The 17284-nt window shown below is 46.8% G+C and overlaps 1 protein-coding gene across 10 annotated transcripts in view; it reads left to right on the plus strand.

Moving 5' to 3' along the window:
* The first annotated feature begins 9874 nt into the window (after nucleotides 1-9874).
* The window catches only part of IL15RA (interleukin 15 receptor subunit alpha), a 539514-nt gene continuing 532104 nt past the window's right edge, over nucleotides 9875-17284 (plus strand). For 7 of the 10 annotated variants that reach the window (XR_013607280.1, XR_013607277.1, XR_013607274.1 and 4 more), the window contains exon 1: nucleotides 10183-10337. Coding sequence is in view for 7 of the 10 variants with exons in the window: in XM_078677248.1 (XP_078533374.1) it covers nucleotides 10208-10337 (130 nt within the window). In the remaining 3 variants the exon portion in view is untranslated. Of the gene's footprint in view, nucleotides 10140-10182; nucleotides 10338-17284 lie in introns of those variants that run through there. The other 3 variants (XM_078677237.1, XM_078677244.1, XM_078677266.1) reach the window with 3 other exon arrangements.

Consider the following 17284-nt stretch of genomic DNA (forward strand, 5'->3'; position numbering starts at 1 on the left):
CGTCGAGCCTCGGCATGCTTACCCAGGAAGTTGACCTCCCGTTGAGCTTCCTCCGCAAATTCAAGTAACTTAGCTTTCACTCAAACAGCTAGGTCAGGGGTGGGGTCAGTACAAAACAATTGATCAAGCTGCTTCAATTCGCTCTCTATCCCAGCTATGGTGTGCCTAATGGCTTTCAATACGCCAGCCTTCCTCGCAATGCATTGCCCCCTAATGATAACCTTGAAGGCGTCCCATAGGACCGACTCTGTATCTACAGAACCCTCGTTAGTGGTAAAATAGTCTACAATGTCTTGCCTAATTTCTTCAGTGAAGGCTGCATCTTGGAGCGCATGTGGCGGGAGGCGCCACGAGAAGGCCCTAGCGGGGGCCCCAGGCACGGCAAGTTATAAAAGACAAGGGGCATCATCAGAAAGGGATCGAGCCATAATGCCCACATTCGCTGTCCATGTGGCCACGTCCCTGGACACGAGCCAAAAATTTAACCTGGACCAGGCCGCACGGTGCGCCGTGATGCACGTGCCCACTCTCGCCTGTGTATTGCAGGATCGCCAAATATCAACTAGTGAGCCTTCATCTATGATGTCTTGTAATGCCGCAGTGGCGTGTGGGTGCAGTGTCCCGGAAAGGCCTTGTCTGTCCATGGAATCGTCCAGGACCACATTGAAGTCTCCACCCCAAATAATCGTTTGGCAGTCTAGAATCGCAATCTGTGCCCATAGCTCCCTGAAGAACCCGGGGTCGTCAACATTAGGGCCATACACAGCAATTAAAACAACATTTCTGCCCATTAGCGTCCCATGCACAATCACATACCTCCCCTCTGTATCAACTGACACAGTATGTTCCCTCCAGTCAAGGCCTCACCTTATAAGTACAGTTACACCTCTAGCATAGTTAGAAAAGACAGCCGAGTATGCGACTCCCCATCTAGAGTGTTTAAGTTTAGGCGTACAGGTGGAGCTGATGTGCGTTTCCTGTAAGAAGCCTATGTCTATGTTGTGCCTAAGGAGATAACCGTGCATCAACCTGGCCTTCCTGCAGTCACCCAAGCCCCGTATATTCCAGGTGAGAATTTTAGTCAATCCCATTGCACTCCAACTAAGAAGACATAACTGTAAGGTGTGCGGCCCCGCTTACGACCCCTCATGCCTAGTGACTTAGGTGTATGAACGTGGCACTGACTATTAGCCGAACAACCCCGGTCCCAACGCCACCCACCGCCCACACCAACCCCCCAATTAGGTTGTGTCAGTACCCCCCGAACACGCCAAAGGCGTCTGAACAAGAGAACAAGTAAAATGCGGGAGACACCCCTCAAGGGCGTGGCAACTCGAGCGTACACCCCCGTTTGCACAGGGTGGCCGCACAATTGAGCGCTGTCTCGTAACTAGCTCGGCCAACTCAGCCATAGTATAGCCATACATAACTGAAAGGAGCGGTTATCGCTTGGGCCAAGGGACAGCACGTATACTCAACCCATTGTGTGATACAAACACATAACTCTCCGCAAATCCCTATGGGTTAGGCGGTGTGATTAGGAATAATAACCCAATAGGTAACGACATGTCAATCATTGTCACTTAGCTGGCCTTCCACTGCCGTCTCAGCCTGAGCTTTCCGCTTATTTCTGGGTCCACTTATGTGCTTAGCGAATTTCAGGGCCGACTTCGCATCCAGGAAATGATGCGTGGTGCCGTCATGGTGAATCCTGAGCTTGGCAGGGTACATGAGGGAATAAGGAATGTCTGCTTGCATTAACAGTTTCTTGGCGGGCAGGAATTCTTTACGTGCAGCCTGTACCAAGGGCGTAAAGTCAGGATAAAAGGAGATGTTATTTCCCTTGTGTGTAATCTTCCCCTTTTTGCCGTGCCAAGCGTAGTATCAGGTCTCTATCCTGGTAGTTTAGGAGTTTCGCTAGGATTGGACGTGGCGCTGCTCCAGTCGGCGGCTTCTGTGTCAGTGTCCTGTGGGCTCGTTCGACAGTGAACACCGGCGACAGGTTTGGGTCAAAAAGTTCGTGCAGCAGGTCCGTAATGTAGGCCTCCATTTTCCCCATCGCCGTGGTCTCCGGAATTCCTGTGATCCGAACGTTACAGCGCCTGGAGCGCGCCTCTAAATCGTCTGCTTTAGCACATAGTGTTTCTATTTTCTTCTCCATGGCAGTAATGTGTGACTTAGTGGCCTGTTGGAACTCGCAGCATTCAGAGTGTCTATTCTCCAGGCCATCCAGGCGCGTCTCGTGCGTGGCAACTTGAGAGCGAACATTTTCAAGCTGGGCTGTCATGGCGTCTAACTTGGCGTCTATACTTTTTAAGCTAGAGCGCACCTCCAGCATTAGTGCAGCGATGTCTTCTTCAGGGAGAGACCTCTGGGGTGAACCCCCCGTCGCCATGGAGCCCGGCTCTGAGGGCTTAGGTTGTTTTTTCTGCTCGAAGGTCAGCCGCGGTTGTCTAGGGTCGCCTTTCCCCATGACTTGCGTCTCACAGCCGGTATTTTGTCGCGCCGTGGCAGGGATCGCCGGGGGGGAGAGTGATAGGCCACCAAGTGATCAAAAGTACTCACTGGCTCAGCACCAAGCACCGGCCGACACGCGCTCCGTCTTGTAGTATGATTGTAGCACCCCTCGTGGCACCTTCGCAAAGTATATCAGTTCCAGCGTACAGCAGCAATGTCAGGATTTGCTCGGGAAGCTTCTCCTCAAGCCGCCCCACGCGGCTCTGCAGCTCGTCCCAAAATGGCGGCTCCCGCAGGCGACGGCTCGCAAGATCAGGCCAGCACGCTGGTTCAAGATCGCTGGTTATGTTTCAGAAGCGCAGTCTTGAGCTTCGGCATGGGGTAGCTGGTCCGGCAGTCACGGGCCCTCCACTTATCCCGCTCGCTCAAGCTCTGTCGCGGTTGGGCCTGCACAGCCCCGGGCTCGCCTGGCGCAGGATTCCCAACCGGAGTTCCACAGGCGGCGGGTTGCAGATGGAGTTCGCGTCGACTCACTCAGTCGGAGGTCGCCCAGCCGGCCGCGTATATCTCAGGGCGCTCAAATTTTCGGCAAGTCTGCCCCAGACCTTCGGACAGCAGTGGAGTGTGGCTATCTTCTGTTAGCACACGAAACAGCAGGATTATTTTAGGATAAAATGCGGCAGCCGGCGGAGCTCGCGCTTTAGGCGGCCATTACGCTGCTCGGTCGGTCACGCCCCCCCTGCTCGGTTGGCCACGCCCCCCAGCTTTCGACACAGTTGAGTGGCCCTTCATGTTCGTGGTGCTCCATCAATTTGGATTTGGGCCTTACATCTTAAGCCTCATTAAATTACTATACGGGACCCCCACGGTCTGGGTGCGGCTGGGGACTCTCTTCTCTGACCCTATATTGATAAAACGGGGGCTCGCTAGGGGTGTCCCCTTTCCCCATTGATTTTTGCCCTGGTGATTGAACCACTAGCGATGGCACTGCGGAACTCGGCACCGAAGGGGGGGATACGTCTTGGAGATGGCATACATGTGGTCTCGCTTTATGCTGATGACATTTTGCTGTATATTAAGGATATTCTAGCGGTCCCATGAGTCATCACGGATACGTTAAGGTCCTTTGCGTCTCTGTCTGGGGTGGGTGTACACTGGGGTAAGTCCTCTTTAATCCTGGTATGGAAGATCCGGGTTGGGAGGTGGACAGGACGATAGTTCATTGGCGCCCGGTGGCGTTCAGGTATCTGGGCATACGCATCTATCATAGCGTTCGGGATGTTATGAATGGTAACATCACTAGGGCGGTTACAGCGCTCAAATCCCAGATAGAGGTTTGGAAAACGCTTAACCTTTCGGTAATATGTAGGGTGGAGTTAATCAAAATGGTCATGCTGTTGCGTCTCCTTTATTATTTTTCTAATCTACTGCTCAAACTACCCGGGTCTTTCTTTCACACCCTGGGGGGGATTATCAGGGATTTCATCTGGAATAACTTGCGGTGCAGAGTGGCACTGGCAAAGTTGTACCTACCACGGTTGACGGGTGGGCTGGCTCTACCCAACTTAGAACATTATTTCCAGGCTTCTCAAATACTGTGGGTGGTAAAATGGATGGAGGAACTACATTTATCAGACTCAGCAGAGTGTGACCCCCCCCCGTACTCTCTAGACAGGATACTTTTCTTACTTCATCCTTGTAATAGTTCGAATTAACCTCTTCCTTTATTAGTCCAGACCGCACAGAAATGTTTCCGCAGGGCGCTGCGCCTTACTAGACACGTCACACCGTACGCACCCGTAATTCCCATATTGGGTATGCCGACAGTGCGGGACGAGTACAGGGTATGCACCTTACTGACTAGGTGGGGTCTGGTACAACTACCCTAGGGGACGTATATGGAGAGGGCACATTACACCTGTTCCTCACCATCACGGCCGAGGATAGTGTTTCCCGGGCCAGTTCCTGAATCATGCCTCCTGGATGGCCACGAAGAGGCGATGGTGGGGTGATATTGTGCAGGAGCCTCCAACACATCTCCTCATGCAATATGTGCATGTCATGGGTATGGGACGCCACCTACTGAAGTGGTTTGCGAAGTCGATCCGAGAGCATGCTCTGGTGGACTTAACACCGTTGCGAGTTAAATAGGAGGCAGACCGGGGGAGTCTCTATTCGGGAAAGGAGTGGTCCTTAGTCTTGGAAAGTACTGCACAGATCTCCAGAAATGCCCATTTTTAAATTCAATTCTATACTGTCCACAGGGCATATCGCACCCCAGACAAGATAAATAGGTGCTTTCGTAGACAGGATGAGTGCTGCCCGCGCTGCAGGTTGGTAGATGCCCCGATTTGCATTCATACTTGGGGGGGAGGGGGGTTACTTGGGGCGTTAGCCACTAGCACTGCCAGGGAGGTACCTCAGCCATGGGGGGCTTGCATCACAGGCGTATTTCCACACAGCAAAAAACACAAGGCATCCTCTAGGTTTCTGGATTTGGATTACATTGTGACCAAACAACTAATTACACACCAGTGGAAGGCGAAAGAGCCCCCACCAACGAAGGCTTGGTTTGTCTCAATGCTGAATTGGGTGAAGGCAGAGGCAGTTTCCTTAGTAGGAGAGGATATGCTGGGTTTTCGTAAATTGCCTATTTTCGCTGCGTGGAATGTAATGCTATGTGCATTTTAGGGGTTGCTGGCGCCGGAAGACCCTCTGGGTATTCCTACTTTTGATTGATATTGTGTTATACTTGCATTGACTTATAGTCCAAGCTATACAATGGTTTGTAGAAAGCGTCCCTATATATCCCAAACTGTAATGTCCTTACTCCAAGCAGTCATGGAGTGCACCTATATGATTGTTGACAGGGTTCTGTTTCACTGCAAACACAACAGTGATGGACAGAATGTGGATCAATGTCACACATTCACCCCAGTCCAAAGATCTGGGCCCAAATCCATCGTTTTTCCACTCCACACCACCCTGGGTTAGACAATGGCGATATGCAAATCAGCGCTGACCCTGTGCCCCATGGGAACAGTCCAGTCCGAACTACAAAAGCCATGTCCTTCCCAGAACAGAATCAAGCATCCGAGGACCGGCCCGGTTTCGAGGTAACACCTCTCATCAGCCCGGCTAGCTTGACTCCAGTGGTGTGGAGTGCCTGGGACTCACGTCTGAGCATCCCCAGTACACTTAGAGCGGTAATTGCAAACACAACAGTGATGGACAGAATGTGGATCAATGTCACACATTCACCCCAGTCCAAAGATCTGGGCCCAAATCCATCGGGTTCTGTTTCACAGCATTTGAGGTCTCTGTTTCCTTACACTCCCTTCCCAATGGTGTTCTTACATTAGATGTTATTTCTAAGACTGTTTCATTATATAAGCATATTGATGTGCTATGGCGGAGTGAAGCCATACGAGCTGTATGTCTGTAATTGAATCATATTTGCATAGTTGAGTTATAATGTACCACCACGAAATTAAACAGCTTTGTTGATGGAGGGAGGAGGCTTCGTGATCGATGGGGTATGCCATCTGTTGTTATCCGTTGTAACTAATAATAATGATGTATCCATGCCATTGAGATGCTGATTCATAATTTTGAGTTTGGCAAACTAACTACTGGTTCCGTATGATAATTCCTATGATTGTATATTGTTTTCCATTCATGTACTTTAATAAACAGATCAAACAAAAAAATCAGATCCAAAACGATGAATGACACATCACCCAACAAACTGCTAACTGGGGGGGGGGGGGTTCAATGTTGCATTTTCTCTGCGCAAGCACGCTCTGGACATCAAAGAATTGATTGTTGAATCACAACCGGATTTCCTGTTTATTACTGAAACATGGCTTAGGGAATGGTGTAACCCTGATATAGTACAAACACTCCTCCATCAATACTCTATCTGTAGACAATACAGAAACAAATCAAGAGGATGGGGGTTAGCTATTATCTTTCAGGACAGCTTTCAATGTACAAACTTTGATTTTGTCAACCTGAATAACTCTACCTCATTTACTGAAGCCTGGATCTACCGCCCGCGAGGCATTAGCTAACTGTTAAAACTCCAGTCCCCCAAGTATGTTCAGATCATTCACTAATTCCATTCACCATTAATATCTCAGACACAAATCCTCCTTCCAATCAAATATCACTCCCATTACTAAGTCGTAATTGGGCCAGGATGGTTGCAAACACAGAATCGCTAAGCCAGGCAAGTGCATTCATCCCCACTCTGTCACCAAACACCCTACAGGACACCCAACTATTCCACACATGGATCACATCCATTGGTAGCGACATAGCACCTCTAAAACAACCCACCAACAAACCAAAACCCAAAGTTTTAGCACGCTTGTTCACGCCCACATTTGCAGAGCTCCACCTCCGTTGCAAACAACTGGAACGAAGGTGGAGAAGAGCCTACACCTTAGACTAATTAAACCTCTTCAAAATAAGTAGGAAAAAATACCATCTTCAAATAAAGCTAGCAAAAAAAGAGTACTTCTCAAAAAAGATTCTAGATGTGCAAAACGACCAGAAAAAGATTTTCTCTATTGTAAAGCCCTTCACAAACCAAAAAATGCTAATCAAGGGAGTCCCTCTGTTGCAGATGCTATGCGAACAGATTTCTATCTTCTTTGAGCAAAAATCCTCACCATCCAAAAGGAATTTTCCACCCTACCCACATTGGGCCTAGATTTTGAACCTGATCCCACTCACACAGTACCACTGCTTCCGGTCTTTGAAAAAATCTCACTTGACCAGTCGCATCAAGCCATTACTGCTTGAAAATCTGGCTCTCCTTTTGGTGCATGCCCTCCTATGGTAATTCATAAGATAATAGACATCATCAATCCAGTAATTAACAATATAGTTAACTGATCTCTGGCAAAAGCTACAGTCTCTGCAGGATGGGAACTAACAATCGTCAAACCCCTTCAGAAAAAACAGTCCTTGGACCCGTCGACACTTTACAACCTTCGCCTGATATCTTTACTACCTATCCTGTGCAAAATTACAGAAAGACTGGTCTACAATTAGCTAAACAACTTCCTTGAGAATGCTAAGATATTACACCCCCGCCAGTCAGGCATTCGCCCCCAGCACTCAACCGACTCTGCACCACTGGTAATAGTGGACACATTGAAATTAACTCAGGACAAAAAGAAAAATGTGGTGCTGATCTTTTTAGATTTGTCGACCGCATTGAACACTATTTCACATGACAGTCTCCTTATCCAAATAAAAAATTGCGGCATATCGGGCACTGCGTTGGCCTGGATAAAATCATTTCTAACTAACTTAAGTAGCACCAGGTACATTAATTTCAACAGAACGTTCTATCACCTCAGGAGTCCCTTAGCCCCCTTTTGTTCAAAGTCTACATGGCCCCGCTTATTTCACGAATATCTTCCTTTAACATCAAAACAACATCCTATGCAGATGACACACAGCTGATCTTGTCCTTAGATAAAGCTGATAATAAAGCAGAACTTAACTTTAAGCTATGCCTAACAGAGATAATCCGTTGGATCAGGGCTCGAGTCGGGGTACCACGCGGGTGGACGGCGTCCCCCACTTATTTTACCGGGTGGACGCCGTCCCCCCTGCCAAACAGTTGGACTTCACTCTTTGGCCTCTCTGGGACTCTGGGACTCGGAGCTCGGAGCTCACAGCATGCTGATCACGCGCTGACCTCTCAGATGCAATCGCATCTAAGGGGTGAGCGAGGGGAGGCAATGAGCCCGATGGTGCAAGCCACCTGTCGTGACGTCACTTCCTGTCGTGATGTCACTTTGGGTGACCGCGTCCCCCCACTTCTTTTTTTGGGACTTGTGTCCTGCGTTGGATGAAGAACAAATGTAATACGGACGAAACAGAGATTCTGCTAATAGTAAAGGACAATCCCTTTGAACCAATCTAATGGTGGCCTGAAGACGCGCCCGCCCACCTAACACAGCGGAAGTGGCTAAGAATCTGGGGGTGGAATTTGATACCTCTCTCTCATTTCAGCCTCAAGCACTTGCAATAGCTGGGACTTGTCTCAAACTCATTAAAACCCTTAAAAGTTTTTTCGATTACATTCCCTTTACTGCAAGAAAGACAGTGGCGGTAGCACTTATCTTGTGCAGACTAGACAACTGCAACAGCCTCTCTGATCGCTTTTGCTCTACCTTCACACTTCCTGCCTCTCTTTCTCGCTCTCTTGGAGCCCAGTGTGCTTGCTGTGGGGAGCTGCATAAAGGGACAGAGGCACAAGGGTTGCTCTTGGCCTTTCAAAACCAGCCTCCAAAGGTTCCAGCCCCCTCCCCCCCTTTCCGGGGAACTGCCCGGTGGAATACAAGGCCTGTCAGACCCTGAACACTTATTCTATGACAACTGTCATTAGTGAACAAGCAGCAAGTCCGTTTTCAAATGCACCCTAAATGAGACTCAGGTTGTTCTTAAAAATGGAGGAAAACAGTGCCTCGTTTGTAAAATAATGAGTGCCGATCCCTAAAGTGCTGCTCAGAAACCGGCGTTATTAAATGTCAGCAGACTGATGAATAAATAACAAGGCTGCTAGTCCTGGATCCACCTTAGGCCTCTTTAATCTACTGCATGCCACTTTATTTTATTTTACTGGTGCTTTCTCCCTTGGTGACGGGGTTTCGTCTAATCTCTTCCTTCTTCTTTCTCGTTTGTGTGTTTGTTCCTCTATTTTTCTCTGAAATGTCTAATGAGGAAAATAACCACAGGCTCAAATTAAGCACTGGAGCAACATTATAGTCTGTTAAGTGAAATACAAGAAAGGTTTTTGTACAACACACACCCTGAACGTATGCACTGGATGGTCCTCGAATGAAGAAGATGCAGGCGCGATTTAATAAAACAATCGCAGAGGATCACACAATTTGGAGGCTTATTTACAAGCCCCTTGCGCCGCCGGTGCGTCACTTTTAATATGGGAAAAAAAGTGACGTGCTGGCTGCGCAAGGGGCTTGTAAATAAGCCCCTTGGTATCTCTTTCTCTCTCCTTCTGATATTTTTGATTATTGATTATTTCATTCCTGCCGCGTGTGATGGTGGCCCATGGGCAGACAGCACAAAAGCTCACCCATTTGTGGCTCGTCCACCTTCACGGCGGAGAAATCCAGCACCGCACACTGCCTCCTTATGTGCTGCGGTGGGGAAGTGGAGGGCAAACACAATAGCAGTCACTAAGCACGCAATTTTTGAAAAAATGTTGGTACGGTTTCCGTTTTAAGAAAAAGAATCTATAAGATCAAAAAATATATATACATTAAATAGTTTTCTACCTAGCCATAACGACCGCGAAAACAATATGCCTCCTCCCCCCCCCCCCATTCAAAGTCAAATATCCTCAAGTGACACTCGACAACAAGACCCCGAAAGTGAAAGCGAAAGAGCGGCGGCTGCCCGCTGGAGCAATGTGTGCAGATCTGCACTTCTCTCCAGCCTACAGCAGCGAGACCCGGGGCGCCTGTCCGCGCGCCCCCCCTCAGCCGCCATGTGACTGGTGGCGGTGAAGCGCCCGGGGCACACAGGCAAGGTGCGCGAGCCTCTCCCGCCGCACATGGCTTGGATGGGAGCGCTCTGCGCCCTGGTGACACTGCTCCACCTTCGGGCTCCCTACGCGGCAGCGGCCGAGGCACGCACAGGTAAGAAGGAAGCTACAATCGCTGCTTGTCACGGGCGCGGCCCTCCCCGGCACTGACACGTGCAAGGCATGTGTCACCTCCACTCCCCCTCCCACCCGCCACCGTGGGAGACAGCCCAGCCCCTGACCCCTTCTGGTTGTTACCGGCGCGGGGCGGCGCCCCCTTCGTCCCTGGTAAATGTGTCGAGTCCAACTACAGGTGAGACCTGCAGCCGCTTCCAGGGAGGTAGCGAGCCCGCCCTGACACAGGTAAGAGGAGACAGGAGAGAGGAGGTTAACGCATGGGACATGCAGTCAATGGCCAGGGGGTACTTCCTAACCCGAGAGCTACTTCTGTTCTGGGAAAACTGTCTAGAGCTGCTAGAATTTCTTTTCACAGTATAATGACAGATCTGTTAACATTACACCAGTCACCACCTGTGGCGTAAGAAAAACTTAAGGGGGAGTGAGGGGGGTCCTCACACGGAAGACTCTGTCAGGAGATCACAGGCCAGGGGCTCGACCCCCCATGCACAGTGCCGGATTAGGCCCCCTGGAGCTGGGGCCCCTCCACCCTCGAGGCTGCTGGGGCTAATGCTATGCCGCAGGTTTCCACCCAACATTTCAGGCGAGTTTATCAAAAGAAATGGCAGGAAAATCGTTATCAGAATAAAATGCCACTGTAAGACTAATGAAATAAGAGCAGACGTAGCATAGGCCCTTTGCACAAAGGACACACACTTAGAGTAACACATCTCTCAAACTCAGCTAGAATTACCATTCAGCTATCAGCTTTAAATATGTTTTTGAAAGGCAAGCATTTTGTCTTCATTAACATATCCTTTTCTGAAAATAAACACATTTTTCTCTCAAACCTCTTCCTGTTTGGGCAAACAAACTCAATTTCCAAAGTCTTTATTCTGAAAGAGACACAATTTTCTTCAAAATACCAGTTTTAATTGTCAGTAAGTATACAAAGCCCTAACATCAGCTTGTCATTTTCGTTAAGTGCTCACGTATGCTTTACATGAACATGCTTCGCTGTACAGGGTTTGCGATCACATGCCAGGGATGCTTGCCATAATAATAATGCCTCAAATTATTCCAGAGGCACCGCTGTGCCAAGGCTGTAACATCATAATGGCTAGGATGCTCACAACACATCACTCATGACCATTATTATGCCAGGTATTGCCAAAGTTAGGCAAGGCATGCCTACAGGATGTTAAAGATGGGTTCCAGTATGCGCAGCAAGACCAAGAATGCCCAAAATATGTCAAGGATGACAATTAGTATGTCAGGGTTAAAGTGCAATCCCAAGAATGGACATCATTGTGCCCATTAACCGTGTGTGATGGAGTCCTTCCCTCCAGGCACGGCTTCCAGGGAACATGTGCACACACACACGTGTATGTGGGGCTGGTAAGTGGATGCCAGTTCTGGATCAAGCCTTGCTCTGCTCAGCTCCTGGGCTGATCATGCAACTCATACACACTCTGCCGCCTACTGGGCCACGCGTGGCCATGCTCTCTGTGGCTGCTTCTCTTTTCCTGGTCCATTGTTTGCACGACTGGTGCCTACTACCCGTGGCTGCTAGTGAAGTTTAAACGTGGTGGAGCTGGGCATGGGGTGCTCGGCTTTGGAGGGAAGTTGTAACCAAATCCTCCATGTAAATCTTATAAAAAGGGGGTACAATTATATATTTGCCAGCACAATATAGGATAGATAGACTGCTGCAAAACGTGCATTCTAAGCGCTTCCGAAATATATATTTGTAATGCTGCACACTTATATTTGTTTCTTTTTCAAACCTTTTTTACAAGTTTTTTTTAGAAGGCTTCACTGCACAACTCGTCTGTTACCAGCTCACAGTACCTTTAAAAAAAGATTAAAGAAAAATGGTTGTCACCGTAAAGCCTCCAATGATTCTTTCAATCAAAGTGTTATCTTGATTCAGGCAGCCTTAAGATCTGTTGATTACTCAGTTACATGCATTTACATTTTTATTTTCTAACCAGCAGCAGCTTCCTTCCTTACTCCCGCTCTTTTGACCTCACATTCAGTCAGAGGCGCATTAAGTAAGGCCCTTTTTAACCAGCCCACAGTCTGGAAAGGAATGCTACTTGGGGGTCCATTAACCTAAGATCTACCCGGAAAACTCTGCTTCAATCGATGATTAATTACACTTCTAAATTGTTATTAAAATTCTTGAACACAGGAAAAGCTCATCTCCGGTAATCTATTTTGGAGAAGTGACCAAGTCATTCAGAGAGCTAGCAAATTAAAACCCTATTCACTTGGCTATTTTTCTATCTCTATTGACCCATTGGTATTCATTATGGGCTAAAACATGTAAAACATTTCAACTGCCTCGTTGTACATCAAAAACATACCGATATTTACTGGGGCTGTATTTTATTATGATAGTTTCCTGTGGTTGTGCCTTGGCGTGTTGCTGCTATTCATGATGAGGTATTTTGTTTTCCCGTTGCGTGGTACTCAAGTTAATGATGTGGTAATTGCTGTGCTTTTTCTTGGTCTTCTCACCTTTTCTGTCATAGGTAGCTGTCTTACCTTGCTATGAGCGAGTGACCGTCAATACTTTTATTGCTGACTAAACAACACATGGGACGCTGTTAAAATAGTTTATGTTGTAGTTGTGGTAGTGTGAAACTTGGTTCCACGATGTGTACTTTGTTTTTTACCTATGTGTAGTCTGTCTTTCATGGTGCTCCTATTGCGTGGTGCTGTGTTTTTACTGTCTTGGTCTCTGTCATATAATGGTGTTATTCCTGATGTGGCAGTTTTCTGGTTTTTCGCTTGCTATAGTACCATCTTTAATGGTGTGGCAAATGGATGTATTAATCCATTACGTGGTGTTATATTTCATACAGCATTACCTTCTTACTTTTTAGCGCTGGTGGGATTGTGTGTTTTGCTGTTCTGCTCTGTGGAATTTATGCTATACTTCACGATACTGTAGTAACATTTGTTTATTGCCTTTGTGTGGTGCTGCATTTCGTGGTGTGATAATTTACTATTTATTTATCCTGTGGTGCTAAATGTAATGTATGTGGTAAGTTTCTTTTTCCTTTTTTTTTTTTTTACTTTGAGTAATGTATTTCTTTGTATTTTTTTAATGTGATTTCCCTACAAATGTTGTTGTGTTTCATGGCATGAAAGTTTGCTGTGTGTGGTTATGGCATATTGTAGTGTTTTTGTTTGTTCTATTCTGGTGTGGTGGCGAGAGCTTTTCACTCATTGTTTCTTTTATTGTGCATTTCGTGGTGCTGTTTTATATAATGATGAGATAGATGCATTCGTGGTCTTCGCCTGCTTGTGCTGTCCTTGAGAAATCTATGTACTGTATTTAATATAAATCTTAAAAGGGGCTTACATCCCGCCCTTACTTTTCATTAGTTTGTGTGTTTGCTACGTATTTTCCCTCTGTTTCTATTGGTTATATCATGCTGTTTCCTTTTGTGCTTTGTGTTTGACTCTTATCAGTCCCCCGTGCCCCAAGTACTCATTTTCATCCGCGTTGGTGGGGAGATTCAGTTTTGTCTGCACCACGTTTTATGTTTACATTTACCTAATCTCCCTGCCTGCACCCATTTGAAGTGCACTTGTAGTCTGCATGTTTTTTTGTTTGTCCAATGTCTTTGATTTCATCTTTTTGTGTTAGCATGCATTTCAAGCATGCATGTACAGGATATGGAGCCGACCTCGAGACTTGAGCCCGGCTCCCGAGCTCCGAGGTCCGCAGTTCTGGCCTTTACGCTACATCCTCGGTCCTGCCCCTTCGGTTCTATTTTTGGTACTCTTGTTTTCGTTCCAGTGTCACAATCCAGTTCATATCTTGCCCATTCCTCCCACCACTTCACTTCTGTCACGGCTTGCTCCTACTCTCTTTCCTTCCACGTAGCCACCTCCAATAGTCCTTGTTTTAAACAGAGGTGGCTCAAGGCAGAGATCCAAACCCCACTTGCTTCCCCCCTCACGCGTTATGATGCTCGGCTTTCCTGGACTTCCACCAGTGATTGCATCCCGGACTGTTGTTTAAACGTCTCCCTGATGAAGATGCTGCCATAAAAAAAATATATTAAGAAGGAAAGAAAACTAATTATTTCGGAAGGGGGAGGGCCCTTCTGTCCACCTCGTCTACCCTGCTCAAACCTGCCAGGCTTCGATGGTAACTGTTTTATTGCTTTTCCACTTAACACGTTAACAGGGACATTTGATCTTGAATTCTCTCTGGAGATGAGGAAAACAGTGTCCGAAAGTAAACCATACACCAAGAACATCCAATTATGCAGGAAGTAACAGAACATCAAAAGTTCCTGAAACTTGCTGAAAGGGATATGAATATACATACCTCATAAAATTGACACTGAAATAATTTCTTTATCGAGTTTTATATTGCACAATCTTGACCTGAAGGCATCAGAGTGCTTTACAGAGTTAGCACAGCAGCAATTACACAAGTTACATAAAAAGAGGTATACAATAGACAGCTGGCTATGTGAGCGATATAGCAGCAGCTACAAGAGCTACATAAAAAGCAAATAACAGTACATAGTAACAGTGTAAAAAGAAGTATACAATAGACAGTAGGATATGTGAACGATATAGCAGCAATTACACCAGTTACATAGAAAGAGTAAATAGAAATACATAGTAACCTTATAAAAAGAAGTATATAATAGACAGTAGGGTATGCTAACACAAGAGTTCTGTGGTAGTTATGGTAGGGAGTTGCAAAAGTGGGGAGAGTAGGGTCACAGTTTGTCCCCAAGGTAGTGGTACTCAAATAAAGATGAAGGGAGTGGGGTAGGAGCATCAGGTCAGTCGGTCTGTTTAGGGGGGAGGGTTTAGGTATTTATTGAGAAGTTGTTTAAGTTTCTTCTTGAAATGAGGGAATGAGTAATTGTCACGTAAATCCTGAGGTAACGAGTTCCAGATTCTGGTAGCGTTCCTGGAGAAGTAGCAGGTGTGCAATTTTACTATCTTGAATTTGGGCAGAATTAGGAGTAGACTGTTGGAGCTTCGAAGAGGTCTCTTTTAATAGTTTGTTTGAACTGGATTTTCCGTGTAGAGAGCTTTGTGGGTTATACAAGCAGTTTTGAATATTCATCTTGCCTCGATTGGTAGACAGTTGAGATTCCTAAGAGTGGGAGTGATGTGGTTGAAGCGACGCTCCCATAGCAGTAGTCTGGCCGCTGCATGGAGTGTAACTTTCAATGGAGCTACATGTGTTTTTGAGGCACCCATGAGCGTTGCATACTGTAGTCCAGTTTGGAAAGGACTAAGGGATGTATCACAATCTTTAGGTCTTTGTTGGGAATGAAAGGCTTTATTTTATTAAGGTGTTTCAACGTGTAGCGGGCACTTGAAGCATTAATATCCTCTTTCACGGTCCGGTTTTTGTCAAGTTTAATCCCCAGAGATTTTTCAGAGTTGAAGACGGATAGTTTGAAGTTTAATGCAGATTGTCTAGCCAAATATCAACAGGAAAGGAATTTTCTTTTGGTTGGATGAAGAGGAGTTCAGTTTTGCTGGGGTTAAGCTTAAGATGGTTGTTGGTCATCCAGGATTGAACCATGGAGAGAGTGCTATATAGGTGCTGGATATCTTTAACTGGCGAGATTTTATTGTAGATTTGGGTGTCATCCGTATAGAGATGATAGGGAATTATGTATGACGTTACAACGCATGCTATTACAACGCATGCATTTACGACGCAAGTTTTACAACACAAGTCATTACAACGACTTGCGTTGGGGGGCGCTGGATAGTGAATAGTTTAATTTACTATTCCAACTCCAGTCCCCGTGGAAAGTAGGGAAGGTGTTGGATAGTAAATTAAAACTATTCCCTATCCTAGAGTGCCCCCCAGCGCAAGTCGTTGTAATGACTTGCATTGTAATGGTTGCGTCGTAATGGTAGTGCGTTGTAACAGTTGCGTTGTAAAGGATGTTTCCCAATTATGGCTTGTGTGAGGATATTTGCAAGGGGTTCCATATAGAGGTTGAATAGGGCAGAAGCCAGGATTGACACTTGGAGAACTCCTTGAGAGACAAGTGTTGCTTTTGAGGTGGAGTTGTTTAATTTGATTAACTGTAAGCGTTCGTTCGGGAAGAAAGCAACCCACCCAAGGACAGTTCCATTGATACCTCCACATTGTGAGAGGGTGTATAGAAGGATGTCATGGTTGACAGTATCAAAGGTAGCCAAGAGGTCCAGGAAGACCAGGAGGCAGTCCTGGCCTTTGTCCAGGGATCTGTGTAGGTCATCTGTGATGTTCAGTATTGCACTCTTTGTGCTCCAGCCATTTCTGAACCCAGATTAAAAGGTATCATTCAGGTTGTATTTTTCAATGTGGTTGTTGAGTTGTGCCAGCACACAGTGTTCAATGATTTTAGCCAGGAGAGGGAGTTTAAATTATAGGTCTGTAATTGTTAAGGTTGTTCTGGTCAGTGTCTTGTTGTTCAGCCAGGTTTTAGTTAGAAAGTAGATGTACATTTTGTGCCTTAGGATAGCTTCAGCTATATCAGTTGCATGCTTGCCTGCTGATCGGCAGTTTAGTAACATGCCGCAAAGCATGGATAGTGATCTTTGACCAGGCTGACTGGGTGGAATGGTAGTTAGTTGGGCAGGAGGTCTGGGGAGGCGATTGATGCTCTGGGTCCTCGTCGTGCCAAGGATGACCGGGATCTTGTGGTGGCAGGGTGGAATAGGAGCATTGTCATGAGTGTTGCTCAGCATTTCGGCTTCCCGCTGCAACAATCGAGTCGAGGTGTGTCGCGGTTTGAGGTGGTGATGAATGTAGGGGGCAGTTTGCCTAGGGATGAGGGATGGTGGGTCAGAGTGTGTGTTTGTGGCAGGATCGGTGTTCACTGTAGTTGCAGAATAGTGTTGATTTTGTGTTCTAGATTAGCTGTTTTAAGGATCAGTTGAGTGGTGATTGGGTTGGTGGTGGGGAGTGGAGTATGATGGAGCTCATCGGAGTCTGGGGTGGCGGCTAGGGTTGAATCCTGCCTTCTGAGGTTCATGGGATGAGAGGATTTGGATGCAATAGTTAAATCAAGCTGGGCAGTGGCCGTGTGCCTTGGAGAGGAGGAAAGTAATTCTGGTAACAAGACCGAAAGTTCCAGGCATCTGCATGTG

This window comes from Lissotriton helveticus, chromosome 1_1 (genome assembly GCF_964261635.1).
Source record: "Lissotriton helveticus chromosome 1_1, aLisHel1.1, whole genome shotgun sequence".
NCBI classification, from domain to species: domain Eukaryota; kingdom Metazoa; phylum Chordata; class Amphibia; order Caudata; family Salamandridae; genus Lissotriton; species Lissotriton helveticus.